Below are 19,512 nucleotides of genomic sequence, written 5' to 3'. Positions count from 1 at the left end.
AAAAGATTCTAAGTTGCATTTAACACGGAGAAGGGGAACAGGAGGGAAAGCACACTGAGAACGACAGCGGAAGCAGGCCAATTCTGACATTTTCACAACTATTCAGAAAGCTTCCCCAAACAGGGAAGACTAAAATTTAACCTCAGTTTTGTTACTTTTCAAAAGATATTTATTTATTTCCAAAGAAAATAATGACATATTGATAATAAAGAATATGAAAACATCTCCTCATATTATCCTCCTCTAATTTCACTTCTCTATCTTAAACCAAATTGTAAAGATACGGTTCTCATTTCTCTCTTCTTCCCTCCTTTCAAGTGGAGGGAAAGGTAGAGAGGAACTGGCCCAATCCACGCTATCTGAATTGAATGAAACTTAGGTGTGTAGTCTCTTAAACTGGCTGAGGTATCAAATAAACAGACAGCAAACTAGCACACAATTATAAACACCTAATTCTTTACTATACTGGAGCCAAGCAAGAGGCTGATCTGCAAGCAATAGGCTGATATAATGATGGTATTAAAGAGTATTTAGAAACAGAGTATACAGGACAAGGGAAAATTTCATATTTCCTAGAAATCCCACACATTTTATACAAATTTTAAATAGGACAAAAAAATCAAATAGAAGATATTAGGACAAAAAGCAAAAGTTCCCTGCCCTATACATTCCTGCCTACAATCCTGCTTCCTAGAGAGAACCATTTTAAGGGAAAATCCCATAGGTTATTCCTTTTTTTAGACATCAGTATCACAGGGCGGTGCAATGGTGACTCAGTGGCAGAATTCTTGCCTGCCATGCCAGAGACCTGGGTTCAATTCCCAGTGCCTGCCTGTGGCAAAAAAAAAACAAACGTATCACAGATTCATCCCTTGGAAAGACTGTGGTATTTTACTAATCAGTTCTGAGTAGATATACATCTTAAACTAAAACTATTTTGTTAAAAATTCACATTTTACTTATTCTAACTAATGAAAGGACTATTACTGTCCCCATTTTATACCTGAGAAAACTAAGGTCAGAAGGTTAAATAACCAGCCCAAGGTCTTGCAAATAATTCTGACTCCAGTGCTCAAGTAGTACTACATGTATGAAGATGCTGGCAAGCATGATAAAGAATTATGAGATTAAAAGGAAAGAAACAAAATAACTAGCTTCTCTGAAAAAATTATACTGCTCAAGCAAACACAGAATTCAATAAGGAGAATAAAGCCTAATAGGATCTTATAACTTGGTCATAAATTACCCAAATCCCTGTGTAGAGAGTGTAAATAAATCAGATGCCAAAGACAGACAATACTATACTGGGTTCTATTATTACTACATACTGATTTTAAGAGGTGTGCCCTGGTAACTCTAACCAAATCCCAAATACCAACCAAAAACCAGACTAGATCAATCAAGGGCCTAAGATTTAAAACTGCTCACTGGCCATAAAATAAATCTCAATAAATTTCAAAGAACTGAAATGATATAGTGAATATTTCTGACCACAGCTGAATTAAAGCAGATGTATGGAAGATCCCAAAATATGTGTAAATTATCCAATATACTTCTAAATAATCCACTGGTTAAAGAATAAGTCATAAGAAAAATTAGAATGCATTTTATACTGAATGATAATAAAAATGCAAAATATTAAAATCAATGGAATATAGCCAAAGTAGGACTTAAGAGGAAAAATCAAAGCTTTAAATGCTTCTATTAATAAAGAAGCTATGAAAACAATGATCTAAGCTTTTAACTTAAGAAGTTAGAAAAAAAAAAGGACAAAGAAATAAATAAAGAACAGGAAAATCAATAATACAGAAAATAAAGAAATACCAATAAAACCAAAAGTTGTTTTTAAAAATATTTAGCACAGAATACAAGGTCAATATACCTATTGTATTTCTATATAAAAGCAACCAAGAAATGGAAAATAAAATTTAAAAATTCCATTTACACATGAAAAATATAAGATACTTAGGGTAAATTTAATTAACTACATGCTAGACCTCTCCAGAGAAAACTACAAAGCACTGCTGAGAGAAATGAAAGATGTAAGTAAATGGAGTGCACACATGTTCATGGATTGGATAATTTCATATTAATATGTACATTTTTCCCAAATTGATTCTTTTTCCTAGTTGATTTTTAAATTCAATGAAACTCCAAAGTCACAGCAGATTTTTAACAGAAACTGACATAACTAATTAAAATTTTATATGGAAATGTGAAATATCTAAAAGAGTCAAAACAATTTGGAAAAAGAACAAAGATGGAATGCTTAGGGCTTATTACAAAGCTAAGCATCAAGATAGGGTAATATTGGATCATTGGAACAACACAGATTTCAGACAACATACAGACAACTGATGATCTTCAACAATGATGCCAAAGTCAGTGGGGAATAGGTGGTCTTTTCAAGGAATGGTGCTGGTGTAAGTGATATGTGTTTGGGGTAGGGGAAACACAAATTACAACTCCCAGTTCACATTATACAGAAATGTTCATTTTAGACACAAATCTAAAAACAAAAACTATAAAGACTCTAGAAGAAAACATAGGAGAATACTTTCATGATTCTTGGAATTGGCAAAGATTTTAAGAAAAGTCAATAAAAGAACTACAAAACACTGAAAAACTGGACTTCATCAAAAGTGTAACTTTCTGGTCTTCAAAAGAAAATAACTCACAAACTGGGGAAAAATAAACACAACATGTAATGTCAGACATGACCTGTATCCAGAACATATAAACAACTCCTACAATCATAATAAAAGGACATACCAGTTTAAAAATTGGCAAAAGATTTGAATACTTCACAAAAGATACACAAATGACCAATAAGCATTTGAAAAGATCTAAATCATCAATCATTAGGGAAATGCAGTAAGATACCACAAAGCATCCTTAAGAATAGCTTTAATTAAAAAGACATGATACCAAATGTTGGTGAGAATTTCCAACAACTGGACTCAGGTGCCAGTTTGAATCTGGTGTGAACCCCAGAAAAGTCAAGTTCTTTAGTCCTCATTCAATATTGCTGGGTAGGAGCATTTTGACTGTTTCCATGGAGATAAGACCCACCCAATTGTGGTGGGTGATAGATGGTTTCTATGGAAATGTGTCTGTACCCGTTCTATGTCAGGTTGCTTACTGGAGCCCTTTAAGAGGGAACCGTTTTGGGAAAAAGCTTTAGAGCCCATGAAACCAAAGACCTTTGGAGATGAAGAAGGAAAATGCCTCCAGGGGAGCTTCATGAAACAGGAGCCTGCAGCAGGCAGACGTTCGCCACGTGCCTTTCTAGTAGAAATGCTGAATGTCACCGGCCTTCTTGAACCAAGGTATCTTTCACTGGATACCTTAGATTGGACATTTCTATAGCCTTCCTTTAATTTGGATATTTTCACAGCCTTAGAACTGTAAACTTTCAACTTACTAAATTCCCCTTCTTAAAAGCCATTCCATTTGTGGTATATAGCATTCAGCAGCTTTCAAACTAGAACACTCACATTTTGCTGACTGGAGTGTAAAATGATACGACTTTGGAAAATCATTTGGCAATATTTTATACAGTGAAACATATACACACCCTATGAATCAACAAATCCATTCCCAGTTATTTTCCAAAAATAAAAACATACAATCAGAAAACCTGCACAAGAATGTTCATGACAGCTTTGTCATAATAGCTCCAAACTAAAAATAATTCAAATGTTCATCAACAGATAAACAAATTGTGATATAGTCATAAAATGAAAGACTGAACAGATGAAAAAGGAACAAACAACCAATATATGGAACATGGATGAATTCCCAAAATATTATACTGAGTCAAAGAGGCAAGGCAAAATACATTCTGTATAATTTCAGACTGCCTAGAGGTGAGGGATTAATGGACTGCAAAGGAACACAGAAGAACTTTCTGATGCAAAAAAAAATCTGTATTTTGATTAAAGCAGAGATTATATAGGTTTATATGCTTATTAAAACTCACGGTACTATAAATGTAAAACCTATATATTTCATTGCATGTGGATTTTACTAAACTATTGCCAACAATTAGTATTTTAAAAATTGTACCCTATTCAAAATGAGAAAGCAAAAAATACTCTGGTATGTTGGACTTTAAGAGAAGATTAAACAAGTCCTAACTTACTTTGACAAGTTTATTAGCTTACTGCTTATAACAAAAGGAGTCAAAAGAAAATTTCAGTTAAAATTTAAAAAAAAAAAAAAAAAGACAAATCCACAGAGACATCTTTTTAAAAAATGAAAACAAAAATAACCAACCCTTGCTCAGGATCAATGCCTAACATCTGCAAAATGAAATAGACACAGCAGATACAGTTGTGACTTTTGTTTCTCATCACCACTTTTTCCCATACTCTTCAACTGTGATTCATATGCGCAACTTCAAAAAGTCTGATTCCTAGAAAGGATCTCAGAAATCATCAGGCCAAACTCCTGATTTTACACTTGAGTAAGCTGAGACTCAAAAAGGTCAGTAAGGGGGGCACAGGTGGTTCAGTGCTAGCAAGCCCGCCTTCCATGCAGGAGACCCTGGTTCGATTCCCAGACCATGTACCTCCCCCCACCCCCAAAAAAAAGGTCAGTAACTTTAAGAGGTTGGTCAGTGGCAAAGCCATGAAAAGACCCAAGTTATCTCTTAGTCTATATGACTAGAAACAAAATTAAAACGACTGCCTTAGCTATCTTCTATGGTAAGAATTAAAGAACTTAAGGCCCTATAGGAAAAAAAAGCTCTACTGCAATTCCATTATACACAATCAAAATACTAAAAATCTTTTCCTTGTGATTATCTAGACAAATACAGAATTTCAAAATGGTACAAGAAGAGCCAGAAAGTTTTCTCCAAAATACCCAGGTTAAAAAACCAAAACTTACCTACAGTTTTTTGTTTGTTTTTTAAATTGGAGCCCATCAATCTTTATGGAAACAGACACTATCAGGTACAGTTATTATGTACACCTAGATAATCTGACCTCAAATTAAATAGCATCTTCAAAACAAATATTCATAAAGATGAAAACTATAGGTATGAAGGCAGAAAAGTGCCTTTTACCAGGCACTCTGCACATCTGACCCATAACTCTGCCATGAGAAATTTCTTCTCTCACAGAAGTCCCAAACAAGGCATCAGCAGCCTAGCAACCCTAGGGAAGAATCCTTGGCCCCATTTCTCCCTAGGGATGAGGGTGGGAAGAAGGAGTGACTGTAAAGGCGCATGGAGAACTTTTTGGTGGTATGGAACTGTTCTGTCTTGATTGTGGTGGTTGTTACATGATTATTTATATCGGTCAAAACATGCAGAATTGTACAACTGTGAATTTAATTATACCTAAATTATACCTTAACTAAAAATAAAAAATAAATAATTGCATTTCTACACACTAGTAGTGAACAATCCAAAGAAGAAATTAAGAAAACAATTCCATTTACCATAGTATCTAAAAGAATAAAGTATCTAGCAATAAATTTAACCAAGAGTATAAAAAATGTACTTAATATTGGACAGAGAACAAAAAAGCATTTGCATTTGTCCCATTGTACTGAATTTGTAGATCACTCTGGGTAGTACTGATATCTTAACAATATTAAGTTTTACCAATCCATGATCATGGATGGATGTCTTGCCATTTATTTAGGTCTTCTTTAATTCCCCTCCACCCCACCCCATACCAGTATTTTACATTTTTCAGTGTACATCTTTTATACTCTTGGGAAGAAAGGAGGAAATATTAAACTTCCCCATCTGGGGAATTCCTGATATTCTTGCAAGCACTAGGGACAACCAATTTAGTAGGCTGAGCTCTCAGTCATGGGGCTTGCCCCTATGAAGCTTATGCCCTGCAACGGAGAAGCTAAGACTACTTATAATTATGCCTAAGGGTCACCCCCAGAGAACCTCTTTTGTTTCAGATGTAGCCTCTCTTTCTAAGCCAATTTAGCAGGTAAACTCACTGTCCTCCCCCCTACATGGGATATGACTCCCAGGATGAGCCAGGACCTGACATCAAGGGATTGAGAAAGCCTTCTTGACCAAAAGAGGGAAGAGAGAAATGAGACAAAATAAAGTTTCAGTGGCTGAGAGATTTCAAGCAGAGTCGAGGTTATCCCAGAAGCTATTTGTATGCATTATACAGATACTCCTTTTTAGTTTATGGTTTATTGGAGTGGCTAGAGGGAAATAGCTGAAACTGTTGAGCTGTGTTCCATTAGCCTTGATTCTTGAAGAAGATTGTATAACTATATAGCTTTTACAATATGATTGTATGATTGTGAAAACATTGTGTCTGATGCTCTTTCTATCCAGGATATGGGCAGATGAGTAAGAAAAAAAGGAAATGAAATAGATAATGTCGGGGAGGGATTAGGGGTCAAAAAAATATTGGGTAGATTGAAATACTAGTGGTCAATGAGAGGGAGGGATAAGGGTTTGAGTTTTTCCTTTTTTCTCCTTATTTCTTTTTCTGGAGTAATGTAAATGTTCTAAAAATGATCATGGTGATAAATACACAACTATGTGATGATATAGTGAGCCATTAATTGTATACTGTTGATGAACTGTGTGTGTGTGAAGATTTCTCAGTAAACATATTTAAAAAACAGTGCTACATACATGTAACGGGGAAAGAGAAGTTTCTTCCAGAAATCATAATGGGAAAATCCTATATACACATGCAAGAGAATGAAGTTAGACCCCTAACCTCACATATATACAAAAATTAACTCAAAATGGATCTAGGACCTAAATGTAAGAGCTAAAACAAAAAAACTCTTAGAAGGTAACAGAGCAAATCTTCATGATCTGGGATTCATGATGATTCTTAGATATGATACCAATAGCACAAGCAACTGAAGAAACAATAAATAAATTTGACTATCAAAACAGAAAACTTTTGTTCATCAAGGACCATATCAAGAAAGTAAAAAAACAACCTACAGAATGGGAGAAAACAGTTGGAAACAATATATCAGATAGGAGCTTAACAGTTAGAATATACATAAAGCACTCGTACAATGCGACAACAATTCAATAGCCACTTGTGGAAAGGAATATGGCAGTTCCACAAAAAGTTAAATAAAGAATTATCATATGACCTAGCAATTCCACTTCTAGGTACATATGCAAAGAAAATGAAAACAGGATCTGAAACAGATACTGTTAGGTTGGGGGAACAGGGAAGGTCACCATGACTCGAGCTGTGTAAAATGTGCCGCCCCTTCTAGACGTCACCTAACCCCCTTGCTTAAAAACCGCCCGCACCAGACTCAGCAGCAAGCTCACAACTCCCTACCTGGAGTTCTGTGAGCTCTGCCCAGGAGCACAGAAACAAACTCGCTCACTCTAAGGTTTCCTGGTCTGCCTCTTCTCTCTTTCGCCCCCTAAACCTTACGGAGAGTTGAACAGCAATGTTTATGACAGCACTATTCACAATAGCTGAACAGTGGGAACAACCCAATTGTCCATCAACAAATAAATGCACAAACAAAATGTGGTGCGTATATTATTCAATCATAAGAAAGAACAAAGTTGAGACATACTGCACTATGGAAAAACCTTAAAGACACTCTGCTCAGTGACATGAGTAAGACACCAAAGGACAAATACTGTACTATATCACTTAGATGTCTAGAAATAGCAAATCCACAGAGACAGAAAGTAGATTACAGGTTACCAGGGGATAAGGGAAGTAGAGAAAGGAGAGTGTATGCTTCCTGGATATAGAGGGTGTGCAAATTTAAAAAAAAAAAAGTAATGAAAAAAATCTGGGAAAATACACAACAAATAGGTTAATTAATGTTCTTTTATTTTTCTGGGATAAGTACAATGGTCTTTGAGTCTTTACTATTTAGGCTATTTTGAAATTTAATTTTTCATAATATGCCTGTACTATTTTTTTTTTTGCATGGGCAGACAATGGGAATCAAACTCGGGTCTCTGGCACAGCAGGCGAGAACTCTGTGCATGTACTAACTACTTTTATAAAAAAATGGTAGGCACTTAAAAATGACAGGCATTTTGGCTCAGGGTAACTGAGAGAATTATTGCCAGGTTTGTCTCAATTTATTTAAGGCGTTTCAATATTAATTATCAAAAGAGTCAAAATTTTTACTACTAAAAAGCCTCAAGGAGTTGTTAAATGACCCAACAAACAGGAAAAAGCAAAGTTCAGGTCTCAACATCTTAAAACATTCTATTCTTTGGATAAAATGATCAATATTCATTATAAAAAACATGCATATATATGTTCTGTAATATCTGAGGGAATTTCATAAAATGTTTTGTTGGTGTGTTGAGGAACAAATCAAAGGATAACTGTAACAAAAATATAATAAACTTATCAGTGGAGAAAGGCATTTAAAAAATTTCTATTCAGAGTCCATCTGGTATGATAAGCAAACACATCAAAATCCTTTATTCATCAGAGTAGCTACCTACTTCTTGACTATCACTAGACAATTTATCCAACATGTACAACTCTGTGGAACAACTTTGGGAATGCAACAGGGTTACAACGGAGCCAGATGGACCTGACACCCATTTTTATTTTTCTAGAAAATACATTCTAATATTCTGGTTTACAAATACACAATGACTTCTGGTTAATTTCTTCTACTTGTTGCCACTGTCAAGTCAAATAGGGAAAAGTAAAGAAATAAACATGGAATCTTCAAACCAGGATTGAATTCTACCTTATCATGTATGTATTTGTATGACTGCTCACACAAATAAATTGAACTTGAAGATATACAGACCAAAGATATATAGCCCTAACTCTGCAACAGATAAGTATAATATTTTTAATCATAAAAGACTGGCAAAATTGAAAGGGCATTTTCAGAAGAGAAAATCTAAGTAAAAAAAATATGATAATTACTTGTCAGATTCACATCTGAGCTACTTGTGGTATATAAGTAGTGTTTTTCTGAATTGAAAACATAGTGCTATGTTTAAGACTACTAAAGCCTCAATACAATTGTTATGACTGCCTTTTAAAGCTTCTTGATCTTATTTTAGATCATTTTATTGACTTAAAAATAAAACTTACAATTCCAAAGAAATCAGCTATCTGAAAGGAAAGAACTATGAAACTAAATTCTTAATATTATTCCTTGCTTGTTAATAATGTTATTAATTAAGTTATACAATGGATTGACCAAAAATGTTGACAATTAATGAAAATCTGATCTTAACCCATATAGAAGGTGCTTTCTATCATTACAACACCTGCAAAATATTAATTTTGCCTCTCTCCCAATGTATGGCTTTTGCCTAATACAAAGGTTAAGGAGGGCCTCGATTATTTCAGATAAAAGAAATGAGATATGAGCACTTAAAAGTAATTCTGGGGCGGTGCAACAGTGGCTCGGTGGCAGACTTATTGCCTGCCATGCCAGAGACCCAGGTTCGATTCCTGGAGCCTGCCAATGCCAAAAATAAAAGTAATTCCGACTTACTACGACACAGACATTTAAAAAAGTCATTCCGAGAATCTGCTTAAAACTTAACTTTGCTGAAAAATGGATATAATAGTTTCATTTGTCTCTCATTATCCATGCAAATTCATATATGTAACTCACAGCAATGTGGCATTAAATAATATACTGTATGTCAAGACCTAGGAGTCAAGCCTCAAAAAATACCTACTATTATCTGAATGTAAGCTCCATGAAGGTAAAATCTTGTCTGACTTTTTTGTTACATGCACCCAGTATCTGTCACAAAGTAGGAGCACAAGAATCATCTGTTTATTGACCAACATATAAATAATATAAAGCTTCATCTTGGTCACGGAATAGTGAGGTTTATATTAATCCTGGATTTCCAGAACGACTGGTCTGAAGTTGATGTATTTTGCATTCTTTTTTAAAAGACTATTGATCTGTGTGATTAAGTCACAGAGTTAAATGTCCCTTAACAAAAAGTGGTTGAGGACCCTTCCCCTTGTATTGTTCAGTTCACGTAACACAACATGATTCAAAAAACAGACTTCACACTGTTATCTCCTAAAAGGTTGCCTGTGGTTGTCCTCTATTCTGTGAGTCCATATTCACAGACTGATTATTTGAAGATGGGATAACTTTGGTTTGTGAAATCTAGAAAATGCTGGTCTGAGTGGGTGGCTGCTGGCCAGCTCCACGAAGCTACAGAACCTGCTGGATGCGGACCCTGTCAGTTCTGTGAAGCCCGAGCTTTCAAGAACACCGAGATGATTTGCAGAACAGGTGAAGGGCTCCAGAAGGCTGAAAAGCAGATTGGCAGGTATATGCCACAGAAGAAGGTAAAGAGGTGGAGGTTCTATCAGTTACTTGGTACTTTTCTTTTCTGTGGGAGTCAGAGAACTATGGGGATAAGTCTCTAACCTGCTGTCAGCAGTTTTAAATACAACCTGAATTTCATTAATAAAATCTAATGAAGCCTGAAATTAAAATCTTTACTTTCTACTTAAATTTTAACTCTTCATTATTTTCAGAAACTGCATGCTTCCAAAATATTTTTATTTTGGACTTCCTAACTGGACATTACATTTCTTTACAAGTGACAGTTAATGTACATTTAAGAAAAAACTACAACTCTTCCAGATTGATATCCATTTACTCTCTAAAATCTACTGTTAAAGCTGATGTTCAGGTTATTTAGTAATATTAAGTTTCTCCTAGGATAACAATAACTTTTAAGTCTAGACACACAGAACCAGGAAAATTATAAGTTCGCATTTTTCTAAAGAGGTGGAAAAATAAATCCTCAAAATGAGAATAAAACGTTATTCAATATTGATATAATATTAATAGCAAATGTTATAATTTAGTTAAGAATCAAGATAAACTATACAGCATTATCTCAAAATCTGTAATAATTTAAAAAGATAATCATGCACCAAGTTTTACAGGGAGCTCTTCAAATGAAATTTACTAAACAAGAGGCACACTGTTTCCCAATCTTTAAGTAATATTTTAGGTAAAATATTTCCTTATTAATTCCCTTAACAATCAACTTCCAACCCATAAAAAGTCAAGCTGAGATGGGTCCCTAGACATCGATATTCCCATAGTATCCCTCCATTTCCCCTACCTAAACCTTTGACATCCTGGCCCTACGGAAGGTTCTAGATCTATTTCTCTCCTCTCCAAGAAGCTCTTACAAGGGAGACGGTCAAAATCAAGTCCTCAGTTGTTGGGCTGGAGGAGAGCAAACCTAGTTATTCTTGGTTCAATCCTGAAGCAGTTTATAATAGTAGCCCGGGGAATTATGTACGAACAGGAAACAAAACTTACAACTATATACCGAGTCTCCTAAGTTTGTTTTGAACCAAAACCCTGTCTGATTTTTACTACTTGAAAATTTTTTTGAAGAAAGATTCCTTGTTCAATAGTGACTGTATCATTCACTTGTGTCACTGAACAAATTCCTTTCTCCCCTGCAAGGTTCATAAAATGCTACTTGGACATGGAAATTTGTGGCTTGATGCGATTCAGATTAAATTTGTTGGGAAATACTTCAAAGACATTTCTCCTTTGGTCTTCTATTCAATTATTTCTCATCTTCAGTCTCCTACTGAGTAAAGAGTTTACAAAGCTGTGATGTTCTAAGTCTCTTTTCTCCTTTATTTTTCATGTAGAATAATTATCTAAAGAACATTTAAGAAAAAACTACAATTAAGGTAACTTTGATTTCAGGTAGAGAAATTTTCAGCCAGGTGCAGATTCAACACTAGACTCTTTACCTTTATTATCGATTGTCATAATAAGTTAAGTTACCTGACATTTTTCAAAGGTACAAAACCAAGATTTTTGTGGTAGTTCATTGTGAGCCTATGGATTTTTACCATACAAATAAGTATGCATAGAAATCTTTGCATACAAATAAGTCATCATTGTTATCAGTGGTACTCAAATTGTCCAAATATTGGCCAATGTTAGCTTTTTCAAATTAGTTCCTAGGTTCTTTCTGACGTGAAACTGGTAGCTTCATGCCCCTTTTCTTACTTTCAGATGTAAAAAGATATCTAGGCTCCCTTAGCACATTTCCTGCTTAGACCTGGGCTCAACTGATCCAGGGTTCCCTGGTTTCTCTGAATGGAAATACACAAGGTGGGAACTAGCAATGCTCATTGCTACTGCACTGATCATTTGTTACAGTATATTTTAGTGGAGAGCGCTAAGAAAAAAGTATTTTAGGGGTAAAATTCATGGGTCAAACTGATACTTTCAATTTAGAATCATTAGTATAGGATGCTATGTAATCTCACCAGTTTTATATTGTTACCTACTTTCTCCCAAGCAGACAGTTTATTTTTTCATGATACCAAAGTAAATTCTATTATTGGTCTCCAAGTCCCTGAGAAAGATACAAAGAAGATAGAAGAGGTCTAAATTCATAAAAGAATCTCTAAGAGACATTGGCTATAGATAATGCAGTTTGCTTACATTCTATAAAGGTTCTGCCATGTCTCCAAAGTTGCCAGCTGAGAAGTGAAGAGCAAATGCCTTCTAGAAAAGCTTCATAGTTAGTGTTTGGCCATTTCTTTAAAGTAATGGCTGTCATTTTCCTTCTATGGGTTTCATTATTTGAGCAAACCTTCTTATTTCTCATTGTTATAAAAACCTGGTAATAACAGAAGAATTCTGAATTGTATCATCCCATTCTACCCCCACCACCTATGTTCTTCCTTTGTAGACAGATTATCTTTTTGAGTCTGTCACTCAAAAACTGGGCAAAAATCACAGCATATGATAACTGACTGGGATAGATCATGGGTTCCATATTCTCATAATTCCCTACAATCCCAGAGCAGAAGATTGGACATAAAGTCTCTGAGGTAGATGCATATACACACACAGGCATACCTCATTTTATTGCACTTCACTAACTGCACTTTGCAGATTTTGTAGGTTTTTTTGCAAACTGAAGGTTTATGGCAACCATGCATCAAGCGAGTCTATCGGTGCCATTTTAGTACAAAAGTCTCAGATGTTGGTTAGCATTTTTTAGCAATAAAGAATTTTTTAATTACGTTATGTTTATTGTGTTTTTAGATAAAATGCTATTACATACTTTAATACAGGTACAGTGTAAATACAACTTTTATATGTACTGGGAAACCAAAAAGTTCATGTGACTTGCTTTACTATAGTGATCTGGAATGATTCTGCAATACCTCCGAAGTATGCCTGCATGAAAACTATCAATAGTACCATAAAATAAAATGGCTTTCAGGTCACAATCCAGGAAAACCTGTAATTCCTATAAGTTTATATTTGTATGAAAAAACAGTCTAGTTTCATATTACCAGTGGATTATGTGCCACCCCTCCCCAGTCAGGCTCACAGTCTAGATTCTAAGGCCCAAGTCTATGGAGGAATTTAGTGATCCTGAGTAAGCACCTAACATGCTATACCATTTCTCATTCCACCTTCATCCCCAATAGCGACAGACAGAAATGAAGCATGGGATGCCTAGTACATAAGAAGTAAAGATGAATCTTTCAGTATTTTCTAATTAACTCTTAGAAACCTCCACATCTTATACCCCAACACAAATGAATCCAGACTTATAGACAAATAACATTTCAGGAAACAGTGACTCATGCTCAACTAGTTATAATTATACAGACAAGGGCGACTAGCTTTCCCAAGGCCATAGTGATATGGACTCTCTGGTGCCAGAGGGATATGAAAACAATGGGAAAAGTGAAAAACTCATGATGATTCTCTCCCTCTCCAAATAGCCAACACAGATAAAGCAGAAACTATATTTGTATAATGTCCAACGGGGATCTTCAAAATAGGTGGGACAGATGGAACAGGCTGATCATTTTCCCAGCTGATCTGCTATGGTAAATTTATAGGTGCTGGCAGACATTCTCTCTCCTTTCTCCAGGGATCTTTCTCTTACTCCAGCTGAATGATTAGTTTTGATCTGGAAAATGGAATTCTTTTCTTCTTGCTCTGAGGGGCCATGAGGCCATTCTCCTCGTCTCTTGGGCGCTCCCTCTGGGAAGAGTTAAGTTTCACAAGGCAGACCTTGTAGACTCAATGAAAAGAGGCCTCAGGGTACCCACAGAACAGCGCTCGAGTGGGAGCACGGATACAAAGCCTAGGGCACAACTCACACAATTCGATAAATCATGGGGAAGGCATTCTGCCTCTTCTAGTCTCAATCTCCGGTTTACCACAGGTACATAAGGTTACCTGTGCAATATTAAATTCAGAATGCATGTTACTGGTTCCAGGGTTGAAGTCCAGCAGGGGGCAACAAGGAGCAGTTCACAGGCCCAGTAAAGCATCTATCTCTATATATATATATATGGTGTATTAGTCAATACAAAATTTTATATTCAAATATACTAGTTTGGAGGTATTCAGTAGTGACTTCCTTGCCCACATGGACCTGAAATGTTGTTTCCATTAAGGTAAAAAAATTAATTAGAAATAAGATTTAAATCTCAGTTTATTTAATAACAGCAATCCAACCAAATGTACCTCCTCTTACAAATCCATTTGTAGCTATTGCTGAAGTAGACAATCCTGTGATAGTTGTCACAACTGTGGCCATCATTATTACAAGAACCGAGAGACCTTTAGGGAAAAAGGAAAAAGGTTAAGGATATTTATGCTCCTATTTATCACTGCCATATCTAGAACTGGTTTTTCTGAACATACCAAATTTACATAATAACTTACAAATCACCTTATTTTGATCCCATTTTATAAAAATCAAATCAGAAAATGAAAAACGTGACAATCTGATAAAAGAACATAATTGAGAATAATTTCAATTATCCAAATTTTATGGGGTTGAGAGGCCAGACAAGCACATAATTATTTGGCTTATTCATTATTCTCAAATGCATCAAGCAGTATGTAACTTCACTTACCTATTCCAGCTTGACCCACAATCCATGACAATCTAATGAAGAGCATCACACCCCAAATGTTTAACATGCAACGTACCTAGGAGGAAAAAAAAAAGAGGCTAAGTCACAGATGAAAAAAAGTGATCAAATATAATACAGTGGCAGATGCCAACCTAGTCAAAAGTTGGGGAACACTACATTTGAAACTACACAAATATTTTAAATCTACTTCCTAACCATACTCTTTACTTTAACAGTGTTTTAAAGAGCTTAATGTAAGATTAAATGTGAGCTATACTATAAAAAGATAAGTGTGAACTAATGTAAGTATAATTCACATGTGTATGTGGGTATGTATCTCCTGGTACTTGATAAGACAAAAAGGAAATTAAACTGTGCCCACAATTATTTGAGGCAGGAGAAACAACCAGAATAGAAAGATAGAAGGGACAGTTTATGACTTCAGCCCTAAAAAAAAAAAATAGTTGAGTTCATGTTCCCCTTTATCAATGCAAATGAGTAAAATTTTCCTTTATAACATCTTCATATGATATATAATTTCTATAGAACATTTAAGTATTACATAATATGTTGACACAAAATGCAAATCATTCACATATTTTTAAAAAATCAAAATCATTTGTGAGATAGTTTCTCTACATTTTGGCTTATACATAAGCATTTATCATGCTTATACATAGAACACAGCTTTATACTTAAAATTTAACAGGCAAAAAATACCACCTGGAGCTTCACATTTACCTGTTTTGATCAGGCAGTAAAATTACAACCAAAACTGAGATTTTTCTCTTCTTTGTCCCAAATGCCAATACAAACCCAATTAAGGGCTCCAAGATTCCAATGAGAGGTCAATTTAGCCTGTCTATTCTAGTAAGATCCTTAGCGTCTATTCAAACACAGAAAAACAGGTAAATCAGTACTTTAATTTTTTAAACCTGTCTACTAAAGTGAATTCAACCCTTAAGAAATAAAGATTTATCCTTTATTCTGTAGCCTGTTAATATCTAGATATTTCTCTTCAAAAAATAATGGGGCAGGCGGGCAATGGTGGCTCAGTGGCAGAGTTCCTGCCTGCCTGCCATGTCGGAGACCCAGGTTTGGTTCCCGGTGCCTGCCCATATGGAAAAAAAGGGGAGGGGGCAGCAGGAAAGGAATCAGTTACATTTCACCTGTCTTTCCTGATCACCTCCTTGATTTTGATGCCCCTGTCAATTTTTTTTTTTTATTAATTAACGAAAAAAAAGAAATTAACCCAACATTTAGAAATCATACCAATCTACATATGCAATCAGTAATTCTTAACATCATCACATAGATGCATGATCATCGTTACTTAGTACATTTGCATCGGTTTAGAAGAACTAGCAACACAACAGAAAAAAATAAAGAATGTTAATATAGAGAAAAAAATAAAAGTAATAATAATAGTAAAAAAAAAAAAGACAGACAACCAGACAGACAAAAACAAATCAAACAAACAAACAAAACAAAACAAAAACCTATAGCTCAGATGCAGCTTCATTCAGTATTTTAACATGATTACTTTACAATTAGGTATTATTGTGCTGTCCATTTTTGAGTTTTTGTATCTAGTCCTGTTGCACAGTCTGCACCCCTTCAGCTCCAATTACCCATTATCTTACCGTGTTTCTAACTCCTGCTGGACTCTGTTACCAACGACATATTCCAAGTTTATTCTCGAATGTCGGTTCACATCAGTGGGACCATACAGTATTTATCCTTCAGTTTTTGGCTAGACTTACTCAGCATAATGTTCTCTAGGTCCATCCATGTTATTACGTGCTTCATAAGTTTATCCTGTCTTAAAGCTACATAATATTCCATCGTATGTATATACCACAGTTTGTTTAGCCACTCGTCTGTTGATGGACATTTTGGCTGTTTCCATCTCTTTGCAATTGTAAATAACGCTGTTATAAACATTGGTGTGAAAATGTCCGTTTGTGTCTTTGCCCTTAAGTCCTTTGAGTATATACCCAGCAATGGTATTGCTGGGTCGTATGGCAATTCTATATTCAGCTTTTTGAGGAACCGCCAAACTGCCTTCCACAATGGTTGCACCATTTGACGTTCCCACCAACAGTGGATAAGTGTGCCTCTTTCTCCGCATCCTCTCCAGCACTTGTCATTTTCTGTTTTGTTGATAATGGCCATTCTGGTGGGTGTGAGATGATATCTCATTGTGGTTTTGATTTGCATTTCTCTAATGGCCACGGACATTGAGCATCTCTTCATTTGCCTTTTGGCCATTTGTATTTCCTCCTCTGAGAGGTGTCTGTTCAAGTCTTTTTCCCATTTTGTAATTGGGTTGGCTGTCTTTTTGTTGTTGTTGAGTTGAACAATCTCTTTATAAATTCTGGATACTAGACCTTTATCTGATATGTCATTTCCAAATATTGTTTCCCATTGTGTAGGCTGTCTTTCTACTTTCTCGATGAAGTTCTTTGATGCACAAAAGTGTTTAATTTTGAGGAGCTCCCATTTATTTATTTCCTTCTTCAGTGCTCTTGCTTTAGGTTTAAGGTCCATAAAACCGCCTCCAATTGTAAGTTTCATAAGATATCTCCCTACATTTTCCTCTAACTGTTTTATGGTCTTAGACCTAATGTTTAGATCTTCGATCCATTTGAGTTAACTTTTGTATAGGGTGTGAGATACATGTCTTCTTTCATTCTTTCGCATATGGATATCCAGTTCTCTAGGCACCATTTATTGAAGAGACTGTTCTGTCCCAGGTAAGTTGGCTTGACTGCCTTATCAAAGATCAAATGTCCATAGATGAGAGGATCTATATCTGAGCACTCTATTTGATTCCATTGGTCGATATATCTACCTTTATGCCAATACCATGCTGTTTTGACCACTGTGGCTTCATAATATGCCTTAAAGTCCGGCATCGCTAGACCTCCAGCTTCTTTTTTTTCCCTCAAGATGTTTTTAGCAATTCGGGGCACCCTGCCCTTCCAGATAAATTTGCTTATTGGTTTTTCTATTTCTGAAAAATAAGTTATTGGGATTTTTATTGGTATTGCATTGAATGTGTAAATCAGTTTAGGTAGGATTGACATCTTAACTATATTTAGTCTTCCAATCCATGAACACGGTATGCCCTTCCATCTATTTAGGTCTTCTGTGATTTCTTTTAACAGCTTTTTGTAGTTTTCTTTATATAGGTTTTTTGTCTCTTTAGTTAAATTTATTCCTAGGTATTTTATTCCTTTAGTTGCAATTGTAAATGGGATTCATTTCTTAATTTCCCCCTCAGCTTGTTCATTACTAGTGTATAGAAATGCTACAGATTTTTGAACGTTGATCTTGTAACCTGCTACTTTGCTGTACTCATTTATTAGCTCTAGTAGTTTTGTTGTGGATTTTTCCAGGTTTTCAATGTATAGTATCATATCGTCTGCAAACAGTGATAGTTTTACTTCTTCCTTTCCAATTTTGATGCCTTATATTTCTTTTTCTTCTCTAATTGCTCTGGCTAGAACCTCCAACACAATGTTGAATAATAGTGGTGATAGTGGACATCCTTGCCTTGTTCCTGATCTTAGGGGGAAAGTTTTCAATTTTTCCCCATTGAGGATGATATTAGCTGTGGGTTTTTCATATATTCCCTCTATCATTTTAAGGAAGTTCCCTTGTATTCCTATCTTTTGAAGTGTTTTCAACAGGAAAGGATGTTGAATCTTGTCAAATGCCTTCTCTGCATCAATTGAGATGATCATGTGATTTTTCTGCTTTGATTTGTTGATATGGTGTATTACATTAATTGATTTTCTTATGTTGAACCATCCTTGCATACCTGGGATGAATCCTACTTGGTCATGATGTATAATTCTTTTAATGTGTTGTTGGATACGATTTGCTAGAATTTTATTGAGGATTTTTGCATCTATATTCATTAGAGAGATTGGTCTGTAGTTTTCTTTTTTTGTAGTATCTTTGCCTGGTTTTGGTATGAGGGTGATGTTGGCTTCATAGAATGAATTAGGTAGTTTTCCCTCCACTTCGATTTTTTTGAAGAGTTTGAGGAATTGGTACTAATTCTTTCTGGAATGGTTGATAGAATTCACATGTGAAGCCGTCTGGTCCTGGACTTTTCTTTTTAGGAAGCTTTTGAATGACTAATTCAATTTCTTTACTTGTGATTGGTTTGTTCAGGTCATCTATTTCTTCTTCAGTCAAAGTTGGTTGTTCATGCCTTTCCAGGAACCCGTCCTTTTCATCTAAATTGTTGTATTTATTAGCGTAAAGTTGTTCATAGTATCCTGTTATTACCTCCTTTATTGCTGTGAGGTCAGTAGTTATGTCTCCTCTTCCATTTCTGATCTTATTTCTTTGCATCCTCTCTCTTCTTCTTTTTGTCAATCTTGCTAAGGGCCCATCTTATTGATTTTCTCAGCGAACCAACTTCTGGTCTTATTGATTTTCTCTATTGTTTTCATGTTTTCAATTTCATTTATTTCTGCTCTAATCTTTCTTATTTCTTTCCTTTTGCTTGCTTTGGGATTAGTTTGCTGTTCTTTCTCCAGTTCTTCCAAGTGGACAGTTAATTCCTGCATTTTTGCCTTTTCTTCTTTTCTGATATAGGCATTTA

General features: G+C 35.3%; 1 protein-coding gene across 2 annotated transcripts in view; it reads right to left on the bottom strand.

The window, feature by feature from the left end:
- SLC12A2 (solute carrier family 12 member 2) overlaps positions 1-19,512 on the bottom strand; it is a 117,501-nt gene that overhangs the window by 55,621 nt on the left and 42,368 nt on the right. For both annotated transcript variants that reach the window (XM_077138317.1, XM_077138318.1), the window contains exons 3-4: positions 14,892-14,967; positions 14,497-14,592 (exon numbers count right to left, since the gene is read on the bottom strand). In XM_077138317.1, the coding sequence (XP_076994432.1) occupies positions 14,497-14,592; positions 14,892-14,967 (172 nt within the window). The remainder of the gene's footprint in view (positions 1-14,496; positions 14,593-14,891; positions 14,968-19,512) is intronic.

The sequence above is a fragment of the Tamandua tetradactyla genome, chromosome 20 (assembly GCF_023851605.1).
Source record: "Tamandua tetradactyla isolate mTamTet1 chromosome 20, mTamTet1.pri, whole genome shotgun sequence".
NCBI classification, from domain to species: domain Eukaryota; kingdom Metazoa; phylum Chordata; class Mammalia; order Pilosa; family Myrmecophagidae; genus Tamandua; species Tamandua tetradactyla.
The sequence above is the reverse complement of the archived record's forward strand: the minus strand, read 5'-3'. Positions and strand labels throughout refer to the sequence as shown.